The 11,423-nt window shown below is 48.3% G+C and overlaps 1 protein-coding gene across 19 annotated transcripts in view; it reads right to left on the bottom strand.

Annotated features, from left to right (window-relative positions):
• Window positions 1-6,853: 6,853 nt before the first annotated feature.
• The window catches only part of ZNF438 (zinc finger protein 438), a 192,112-nt gene continuing 187,542 nt past the window's right edge, over window positions 6,854-11,423 (bottom strand). For all 19 annotated transcript variants that reach the window (XM_027976676.3, XM_060397433.1, XM_027976683.3 and 16 more), the window contains 2 exons: window positions 9,148-10,921; window positions 6,854-7,788 (listed from right to left, as the gene is read on the bottom strand). In XM_027976676.3, the coding sequence (XP_027832477.2) occupies window positions 7,173-7,788; window positions 9,148-10,921 (2,390 nt within the window). In that variant the 3' untranslated portion in view covers window positions 6,854-7,172. The remainder of the gene's footprint in view (window positions 7,789-9,147; window positions 10,922-11,423) is intronic.

Raw genomic sequence — 11,423 nt, 5'->3', positions numbered from 1 at the left:
AGACAATTAAGAAGTCCTGAACATTGAGTGGTAATAAACAAATGAGCTACAACCTAACTTTTAAATGAGGGCATCAATAGAAAATAAACAAATCACAAAAGAAGAAATGTTATGACCAATTTTAAAGACTTTTCACCTCCTTAATAATAATTAATTTCAAAACAAGATAATGGTAAAATAAGTTTTAAAGATTAAGTTGGAAAATACAAAAGTAAAAGATAGCTCTCTGTGTTGGCCAGGGCTAGAATAGGGAGGCAAATGCTCTACTGTTTGTGGAGAAAATTGGTGTGATCCCCTTTGGTGGGGTGACCTGGGAATCTGTATTAAGAGTCTTAGAAATATATTTTGAATCCAAAATATATACATCCAGGAATTTATCTTTAATAAATAATCAGAGATGTAAGGAGAGCTACGGCCTCACCCTTCTCCAAAGGGCACTCTGGAGCCTCCAGGATGTTTCTAGAAGCACCAAAAGGCCTTCTTAGTGGCCACAGAGCCTTGGAACTTCCCAGCGTTAGTCATCTCTTTGGCTTGAGGCCATTCTTCAGAAGGCCTGCACAATGCAAATCTGGGAAGAGATGAGGGTTCTTCATCAGGTCCCTGAGAGCAGAGACTCAAGATCACCCCAGGAAGACCACTCAGGGACAGGGAGGGGTGGCTAGTTGGTCTAGGTCAGATTGAGTTTGTTCACTGGTGGGTCACAGATCAATGTAGTATGAAGGATCCAGAATTAAAAGAAGAAATAACAACAGAACATTCAAGAGGCAAAATACATGATTACATAGACTGTATTACTTTTAGGAAATCAAACTTTTATACCTGTGGGCCACGGTGTGGGACTGTCAGGCAGCAGTGGCTTGGCTCAGGGGTCAGATGGCTTTTCCCTTCTTCATGTGGCTGAGGCCTTTCCCGGACAATGCCAGCCCAGCTACTGCTTAATCCAGTGAAGCCTTTTTGCAATTGAAAAAAATAAGATGCAGCCAATCATTCTAATAATGCAAAAGGAAGTGTCCCTCCTTCCCAACTCCTGGCACCCCTTTCCTGAAGCCACCTTCCAGAAGACTTATGCCTATTATAAGCACACATCTACCCCTTTTCTCCCACCCTGACTTCCTCCTATATAAAAAAGCATCTGAGAGCACATTACCCGTATTCTGCACCTTGCTCCCTGCCCCCAATACAGATTTTGGCACATAAAGTGCAACTTCCGTTTTCCCTCCTGCAGCACAGTATTCCGTCGCATGGCGCATTGTGGCTTCTTAAAACCAGCTCTGATGGACATTTAAATTTAGCGGGTCTTAGTTGTGGCACATGGGATCTTCAATTTTCACTGTGGCCTGAGCCTGCAGCATCTTCACTTTTAGCACTTGGGATCTAGTTCCCTGACCAGGGATCTAACCTGGGGCTCCTGCATTGGGAGCATGGACCACGTTTAGCCCTTTAGACCACTGGACCACCGTGGAAGCCCCGTTTGGTCTTATTAATAATACTGCCGCGAACATTGTCACAGAGCTACACTGACTAAAACAATCCACAAATTAGAAGTTGAGAATTACATTTTCGGGGGCAGACATACTAAGGACTGATGCCAGGGAGACAGACTTTCAGGTTGTTTAGAGGGACTACTAGGGAGGAATCAGGATATATAGGAGTTTTTAAGAACAAAAACAAACCTAGGTTGTCAGAATATCAAATGATGACTGTCAATGGAAGAAAACCAGACATCTCAAGTTAATGAATTTAGCACTTCTCTCTGTGTGGGAAGATGCAAGGTCTGGGCTCACTGAAATCATTCCCTTGATATGCACTTCAGCTATCTAGGGCCAGTATCTTGCTTTTCTCCATCCCCTCAGGGTACACCACTGGGGGAGGCTGCAGTGGATGCTGGCTTGCTGGCTCCAACAGCCTTTGCTCACTCATATGGCGGGTGACTTTCTTTGTCCACATCTGTCCGTGCACTCGTGCAGTGATATCTGTGGGACAGATTCCTACAACTGGAGTCCCTGGATCAAAAGATCTGTGCATTTTAAAATGATTTTGATCGACATTGGATATCATTTTGATAGACACAGACATCAAATCTGGTTTGTTCTGTGAAGGTGGTACCAAACTCTTAGTGCCATTCTTTTGCCTGGGCTCTGGATCCAGGCTCCCCACTTCCCTTACAGCATCCCACTGGGCCTTTCATCATCAGAAAGTTCCTCCTGCCAATGTCTTTACACTGCTGCCCTCCCACTCCCCCTACCCCAGCATTTGACATTCAATACCATTCAAAAAACTTACTCCTCTTGGATATTTTAACTTTCCTTAATTGTAAGCATTGTCAAGAAGGCTTGGTTCACTGAATGTTTTAGGAAAAATTTAATGGTGCTTTAATTTCAATGAGACTAGGAAAAGGAAGTGTGTTAGTTTCCTAAGAGTGCACTCTTAGAGATTACTTCCGGAAACAGCTAGAGCTTAGGGAGGGTCCTGCAGCTCATGTGTTTGAGCACCTGGATCTCCTTCGAGGCCAGAATTTTATAGTAAGATCTGCATGACAACTCAGGCAATAATGAGATCAAGTTCACTGCTGTTTCTGCAAATGCCCTTAGAACATCTGACGATAGTCTCTTGGCAACTCCTGGCTGGAGATTAAATTCCTATTTAATGACAGAAGGTAAAATCTTTCATTTTTGAGTAGTACTTAGTGGCTGATTTATCAAAACAGAATCTATTATGATGCTAATTGCTTGCAATTTTGTTTCTGGAACATACTAAAAGAGGCAAGAACTGCCATCCAATAGGATGAATTACAGGTGAATTCTTTACGGCTAAACTACCCCCAAGGTGTAGCGGGCAATTTTGAACATGCAAGCAAGTTTCACTGGGGAAAAAAAAAAACACCCCAGACTTGGATAAATGTTTCACATCAAAATTAGATCAAGCAACCATTACCTCTCTTTTAGTTGTCACATCTGGTTTCCTTCAATAGATTTTGAATTTTCTCCTAGGGTTAAGGCAACACATTGAAACATTCTCACACTTCAGAGCATGGAAGATGTGATGTACCACTCAGCTAACGTCCAAACACAAGTTTAAAATACGCTTGCAAAACCAAGGTTCTACTTTTATTATGGGGATTACCATGACCATGACCAAATATGAGCTACAATAAACGTTTCACCTCCACAAGCATCATTCCCGAAGAGGTGGATGTGGTTCAAATACGTATTGGATTGCACTCCAAGCCCAGATAAGCTGCCGATTGTCTAATGTCAGGGAAGTCAGTATAAAGTTGAAGCTAAAAATCTGTTAAATCCCACTTCATCCTTACCAGGGCCCTTTTTCTTAGAGCTCAGTGCAAAGGCGGGGTGTCTATAAACTACGTACCTAACAAAGCATGTCAGCAGCTTGAATGGAGCAGACCAGTCCAGATCTGAGAATTCCAATAAATAAATGAAGCCGAGCATTCATTGCCAGGAACGCTGTCACTGAGGCCACAGGAGACTGGAGCTGGGCAGGTTGGAGGCGGGAGGGAGCTGGAGCCCGGGAGACAATGGAACATGGAACGCCCAGGTTGGATTATCTATGGCATGGTGATTTCAGCTTGGAGGCGGGAGGGAGCTGGAGCCCGGGAAGACAATGGAATGCCCAGGTTGGATTATTTATTGCGTGGTGATGGAGAGACAGCTTTCCATACGAGGAACAGCTTGAGAGAGGAGACCAGAGCTCGAGCCGGAAGAGGCCCAGAGAAAGAGAGAGAAATAAAAGGGGACATGAATAAAAGTGACAGCTAATAAAACAATACAAATCTAAACTGCTGTAACTTTCAGAAATAATTTAGGGCCAAAATAAAAAGAAAAAAAATCTCGTTTTGTTGGCTCCAGGACAACTTTCCAAGAAGCAAAAGACATTTAAGTGAAATGAATGTGTTGCTTTTAAGACCAAATTTGCCTCTGTGCCTTCCTGGCTGTGAGTTCAGGAGCTCCTGAAGCTGGGTTTAGTCATAGAAGGGGAAAGGGGTGATTGTGTTGGTCTTTTGCTCACATTCCATTGTTTCAACAAATATCATGCAGTGTCCCTTGTTATGTGCTGAGCAAAGACACAGTCCCTGCCCTCAGGAGGTTTATGGTCCTGCATGGGAAACTGACAAGTCCATTGTTAAGATCAGGACACTGGGTGGGGTCTGTGCTAACAGCCGGATCAGGGCCAGGGGAGGCCATAAAGGGAATCTGTGGCCGACCTGCAGCTTGGAATAGAAATAATTCAGTGAATTTTGCCTCTTGGTACTGATTAAAAGGGCTTCGCTGTGGCTCAGACCATAAAGAATCTGCCTGCAATACGGGAGACCCAGGTTTGATCCCTGGGTCAGGAAAATCCCCTGGAGGAGGGCATGGCAACCCACTCCAGCATTCTTGCCTGGAGAACTCCATGGCCAGAGGAGGCTGACCGGCTATAGTCCATGGGGTCACAGAGAGCTGTACAGGCCTGAGCGACTAGCACTTTCACTTACTTCACTGATTAAGTATACACTTAACAAAATTTCATGTGATCCAAATCCCAGTCTGATTATTTAAAAATTAAAATGTACTTTTAAAGATGTAGATTTCTGTGGTTCTCCATTGTTTTTGTCCTTGAATTCTGGACAGGAGGCTGACCTGATCTGTTTTAAATGATCCTCCTAGGGCATCACATACGTCTTCCTGCAAGTTTGGCCAAAAGAATAATAAATATCAGCCACCACTTACTCCCTGGCCAGAGTATATGCCCGACATTTTACACGTGTGGCCTTGACCATTCACCACAGGTGCCTCGAGGTGGGGTCGTGGGTCCCATCTTACCGGAGGGGTAGTAGAGCCCAGAAAGGTAAGTCCTAGGCAGTGAGCCTCATGGCACCTCCTTCCAAACACTACTGGCTTTGGTTTCTGTACATAAGCAGGGGCTGCACAGCAACATGGCTGCACCCTAGGAAGGCTTATCAGGCAAGGCCTCCCCCTGGCTTGTCAATTTGAGCTGATGCCAAAGTTCTTTTTTCTCTCTTGGCTGCACGAGGTTTTTGATCTTCATTGCAGCATGCAGGATCTAGTTCCCTGACTAGGGATCGAACCTGGGCCCCCTGACTGGAAACGTGGAGTTCCAGCCACTGGGCCACCAAGGACAGCCCACCTCCAAAATTCTTTAGCTAAAGTATTCCCTCTTTTCTCCCACCTCCTCAGTCAGACGCCCTCTTCTCAGAGTTCCCATGAAGGAAGTGTCACCATTAAGGGCCAAAGGCTCCTCCTTGTAGGTGGTGCTGGGCTACTCCCAGTGTAACTCAGGGAGCACCCTGATGAGAAGGGGAGCCTGGCCAAAGACTCCACGGTGAGCCAACTGCATCTCCCCAGCTGTGCTCTTGGGGAGAGCACAGCTAACCTAACCCCTTCTTTCTTTCCAGAGGCTGTCTAAGCCCTCACTGTCTCACCCTCACTGCAAGAATATGGGCCACAGGTGAGAGAGTCCCTGCAACTTTGGGGACTTCGACTTTACATGCGGGGTGGACGTACTCTGTCCCCGCACCTTCGCCCCCACCATCCTCCAGACCCGCTCCTCTGCCTGAGGCCTTCTTGGCCAGTTTTTTAAAAACACTCTTAGCATCTGAAGACAGAAGGGCTGAAGAGCCACTTTAGAGCTAAACTCAAATTTCTTGGTTTGAACTCAAGTAGTATTCATGGTAGATCTCTTTTTTTTACTGTTTTCGAGACCACTCTTCCAAAAACAAACTAGATGCTGTGCTGAACAGTAAAGCTGTCCTATGACTAACTCAGTTTTTAAAACACCACACAACATAGGTCTGATATTATCTAAGACCAGGTGGAGCGTGATCGATGGTGGTGGTGGTCTGTGATGACCCGGAGGGGTAGAATGGGGAATTGGTGGGAGGGAGGCTCAAGAGGGAAGGGATATGTGCATACTTATGGCTGATTCACACTGTTGTACAGAATAAACTAACACAACATTGTAAAGCAATTATTCTCCAATTAAAAATAAACAAAATGAGACACTAAGAAAGGTAACTTAAGATCCACTAGCTCGTCAATTAGAATTTAGTTCTTCCTCGGTTTAGATAACTTCCTTTAACACAGAAAACTGTTATGACGCTGCCCCGGCCCAGCTTTCGGCACAGGGCTGGCCAAGAGTATGGCACTTTCAGCCAAAGGCTGGGATATGAGTGGCTTGAGAGCCCCAATTCCCTCATTCCGAGAAAACGATTTTGCAGTCAGGATGGGCAGAGACTTCAGATGGTGATTCTTCTGATTCTAGGCAATTTCCTAGGAATTTAAGAGGCAATCATTTACTCTCATCTTTCAAAGAAAACCTGAGCTTGAAAGGCACAGTTGCACCTAAAACTGATCAGGGAGCGACAGCACTTCCTGGGGAGGGAGGAGAGGCAGCCAACAAGCCTCGACATCTGGGCTGAACCATCCTGTTCATTCCTCGGGTTGTAAATTTTCTGCCTCAAAAGACCTTTTGAGAATAACTCTTTACCCAAAAAGTGGTCTATCAGCTGAAGTCCTAAAAAATGTCTGATGACTTTGATAGGGAGCACTTTGTTGGTATAAAGACTTACTGGCATCTCATCTTCAGGGGAATGTGCTTTTAAGAAAACAGAATTTTAAAAAGTCAAAGTCCTGAAAACATGGATTTTCAATTATGATAGATGAGAACCTTATTAATTATGTTGTCCATGGCATATTCAAATAAACCAGAGAATTTGATGAAGATCAACAGCATGCCAGGGTTGAGACTGAAATGTTTTTCCCACTGGAAATTTATTACATTAATCTACTTAAACAGAAAATATGTGAATGAACACAGGACACACACACATGAACACGTTTTTGCTAAAAACTGTATTTGAAGGACAGCCTAATAGAACTTATTTCAGTCTGCAAATTTATCTTTTTATTGAATCTGAAATAAGAGTCTCAGACATTAATAGGACATAGGATTTTCAAATAAAACTGTATATGTTAGAAAAATATGCATCAAGAGCATATGTACATACATATTCTATAATAAAATAAGACTATGTACAAAAATCACTTCTGCTACTTAATGCTGATCCTAACTTGTTGGATTTTGGTGTTCAAGCACCTCCATGAAACAGAGGCAGCTGAGAGCGCGCACCTCTTCCTAATCCCTGACCCCGTGTTTCATTTTCCGGTTTTGCTGGAAAGTTGGACAACTCCCTGGTTGGAGAGCGTGCTGAAAATTGTCCACAGTTTGGGGGGGTCCTCACACTTGTGTTGCCGCTCCCAGTGGAGAAGTAGCTCTTCTTTGCTTCCTAGTATCTGCACACAAAGGACACAGTTAAAGCCAGAGTGGGGCAGGGGGAGGGCAGCCTGGGGGCCAGGACACCTGGGGCCCTGGGGGTCTCCCCTGGGCTCACTGGGTCCTGGCTGGGCTTGTTCCTGTTTCGTGAGTGTTTCCATGTCGTTCTGATGATAGAGGTAAAGTTGTCTTTTCAGTCTGGGGACTGCACAGAACTCCCCAGCTGAGGGATGATGCCTGAGCAGCTTCCTTCTCTCAGGACGTTTCCAGAAAGGAGCAGCCTGTTTAGTCAGTTCTCCCTGAGCTGCTCTGCTTCTGGGGGAGGGTGAGCGCTCCTCTGGCAACTGGCCCTGGATTTCCTCGCCATGAACGGAAAGCAGGTGGAACTTGATTTCAGCCAGAGACTGGGCAGTGATCTGACAGCGACCACATCTGATCTGGAACCTGGCCTCGTCATTCTGGTTCATGAGGTCTTCTTCCAGGCTGGACTTGATCTCCCTGGAAATGGGGGAGAGAATGTGTCAGACCTCACCAAAAAACTTCGAACAGCTTCTCCTGGCCTTCTGGGCTCTAAGACATATGCACCATACACCGAAGAGGAAGTCGAAGGCAGGGAGAGTAGAGACCGTGTGGGAGACAGAGGCCACGGAGAAGGTCAGTGTCAGGCCTGTGTGGTGGGGCCTCACACCTCCCAGGCTGGCAGGGCCACTTCACAGAGAGTCCCCCTTTATGCATCTCCTCTGAGAGCTAACCGTTTTTTGGTTGCCATGACAACAGGTGTGTCCACCAGGAGAGCAGGAGGTACCAAGTGTTGCAGGAACCCACTGGGTCCAGCTGAGATGACTGTCCCCACCCATCATGGGGTCCTTCCTAACCCCGAGCACCCAATGCACTTTGCACAATTCACCTAAAAATCAAAATGGACTCCATTAACCACTCAGAGGTGAGGTTTCTTTGGGGGAGGTGGCTATGTACCTTAGGAAAAGGCACAGGTATCTAAAAGGGAATGGAAATTCTTAAAGAGACACAGAAACTCCAGAAAAGCCGAGAAGAAACAGGCCTGGGGTGGCTTATTTTTAGTGACTGTGAGAGACTGAACTGAAAGTGAACAGAAAGGACTGAGAACCATCAGACCAACTGGTGATGATGAGGGACCGAGGTTCTAAAGTGCTGGGAGATGTTTGATTTGCATGGTACTGATGTGCATGCATCTTACAGAAACCCCCTCCATCACTCAGAGCAAAAGGGACAGACTGAGGGTGCTTCCTTGGCTTATTCAGGACTCTCTGACCCACCCCACAGGCTTTCAAATGACTCAGCTGCCTTGTTTACAATGCTGGAAAGCAGCACTGCACAGGCGACCATGTAGGAGACAGCTTACCTGGCCTCAGGGGGAAACAGACCAAGAGCTGAGGGGTGGGTCTGCCCTGGAGGGGCTGAGTCCCCAGCACCTGGTATGCCAGTTTGGGGGCAAATGATGCTCTTTCAATATACATTCTGTGGGCTTGAGTTTGGGGGAAATAACTCATCAAAAGGACCATGACCATAGATGTTAGGTTACTCTTCCATATTTCAGATGCAAAATTAATCTCATGGCCGAATGTCTCCAGCATCCCTCAAGCTGGCCCTTGTGCCCTGGCTGATGGAGGATGAAACTGGTTAAAAATCATGAATGATCAGAGACCAAAGAGAAATGAGGCCATTCTTCACAGAACAGAGGTTAAGTGCTAGCAGTTAACTTCTGAAATCTTAATCTGAGGGCTATCTTTCCAAACTCACCTTCCGGAATGTGGGATCTGACCCTGATCTGGAATCTGGAAGTTCCTTCCGGCCAGGCCCCCCGTCACCCGTACTCACCTCTCCACCAGTCCCTCCACCTCGCAAGGGGTCCTCGGCAGGTCCCCCGGCTGCGGCTCGCAGGGGGAGGGCTCGGTGCTGATGGCCACACCGTGCACCTCTTTCAGGTGGCCGAAGTACACTCTGACGTGGCCGAACACCTTGGCGCAGAACTCGCAGCACACAAGCTTCCTGGGTCGGGAGTCCCCGTGGTGCAGCCGCACATGCGCGCTCAGGCTGCCCCGCCGCTTGTACACCTTTCTGCAGAGCCGGCAGCTGTAGGGCCGGCTGTCCGGGGGTGCACTCGTGTGCTCGCGGAGGTGCTGCTTGGACGGGAAGGGGTGGTCACACACGTGGCACCTGTGCCAAGTCTTCCTGAGGCCGGAGAACCCGTTTCTGAAGGCAGAGTCGAGCTTTGGGGGCTGGCCGTCCTCCTTCCAGTCCAGATGCTTGGGGGCCAGGGAGTGATCGAAAGACAAGTGTCCCAAGCTCCCAGGTGGCAGGGGCTGGAGGGTGGCCGGGGGTGAGGCCAGGGCTGGCAGGACCAGGACAGGTTTGGGCATGATGCTCCGGTATTTTTTCACGGCCTCCGGTTTTTGGTCCCTGGATTCTTGGGGATCACTTTTGACTCTTTCTTTGCTGTCTTTACAACTAAGGACACATTTCCACCTTTTCCCCTGAAATGTCAAAAGTTCGTCTGGGCCCTTGCGTTTTCTTCCTCTTCTCTTCGCTGTCTCACCGTTCAGTTTTGTTTTGTGGTTAAGGTCGGGCTTGGTGGCTGGACAGAAGGCACTGTCGCCGGGGCTCTGCCCGGGAGCTGGTGGGGCAGGGCCCCTGTCCCCCACCTGTGGGGCCGCACTGAAGCCTTCCGGGATGGAAGGGGTCTGGTCTCCAGCAGTCCTGAGCCCAAGGAAGGGGACATGCGCAGTGTTCACTGCGGCTCCGCTCCTGCAAACCTGCGTGGTCTTCACTCTCGAGTAGGGTAGGATGGGCAGTTTACCTCTGGGGACGGAAGAGGGCACCTGGACTGCGTTTCCAATGATGCCTGGTGACGACAAAATGGCTTTGGTGGCATCAACCGGTTCTTGAGGTTTTTCACTGGCAACAGCAGGTTTCCTGGGGGTTTTCTTGCCTGGAACTTTCGCTCTTCCTGAACTCTTCGGGGGGCCCTGCTCGGCAGAAGGCTCCTCCGGTGTGGCCAGTGCTGGGGTGGCAGGAGGAGTCCAACCTCCGTGGTTGCTGGTCCCTGGAGGCCTGGGGTCTCGGTGGCCACTCCTGTTGGTCAGCGTAGCTGGGGCTTGGTCTGGTGCCGGCTTGGGTGGGTTGGGCTTGTGCGGGGGTTCAGGATGCTCAGGTGGGGTAGGGGCTGCTTGGGTTTGGGCAGGTTTGCTGCAGCCCCTCTCGGAGGAGGAACCAAGCCCCGGCTTCTTGCTGACTCCTTTGCCGGGTCTTGGGGGCTGGTACCGGGGGATGGGCAGCTTTAGGTTCTCGGGCAGAGGCAGCCGGGGTTTCTGGATCGGCTGAGCTGAGGCCATGTGCGGCAGAGCAATCAGCGAGAAGGTCCCTTCCTGGCCAGCCAGCTGCATCAGCGCATAATTCGGCGGGGGCATCCCCAGGGGCTTGGAGCCGAGGGAAGGGCCTGGATTCGCCTGATCAGAGAGTGAGGGCACCGTGCTTGGCAGCACTCTGGGTGCCACGACTTGGGGTACAATCTTTGGAGCGATGGTTCTAAACTGACTCTTATTCTGCAGGCCTTTCCCACTGTGAATCGCCCCAGGAGGGATATTTGGTTCGCCTGCAAAGACAACACAACATAAAAAGTCACTCTGGGGTCACTGTCCTGTGGTGAGAACACAGGTAAGCATCCAACCATCTCCTCTGCCCAGAAGCATCCTTGGACCCAGCCCTGCCCTTGGGTGCAGAGCTAGTGTTCCTCAAGATGGAGGTCAGCTCCTGCCCACCTTTCCAGGGTTCCACGGCCCTTGTCATAACACTCACCACTTTCCACAGTAATTTATCTGTTCATCTCTACTACAGAACACAGAGCATCCTGAAAGCTGCAAGTCCATCCTCCCCGTTGACCTCACTCCGATTTATTTTACAGGCCAGTGGCTCCCCACCTTGTCCCTGAGCTCTGGGCTACAATCCCCTCTGGCATATTCTACTGGGGACTCTTACTTCTTTCATATAAATGTCTTGCTTTCCCTATTTAACTTATGCTCTGTGAGCACAAAGCTCATATTGGATCCCACTGTATCTTTGTTAGGAAACAAACGTTTCTTGTACCAAAATCCTTT

Source organism: Ovis aries, chromosome 13 (assembly GCF_016772045.2).
Source record: "Ovis aries strain OAR_USU_Benz2616 breed Rambouillet chromosome 13, ARS-UI_Ramb_v3.0, whole genome shotgun sequence".
Classification (NCBI taxonomy): domain Eukaryota; kingdom Metazoa; phylum Chordata; class Mammalia; order Artiodactyla; family Bovidae; genus Ovis; species Ovis aries.
This window is presented reverse-complemented; position numbering and strand designations above follow the sequence as displayed.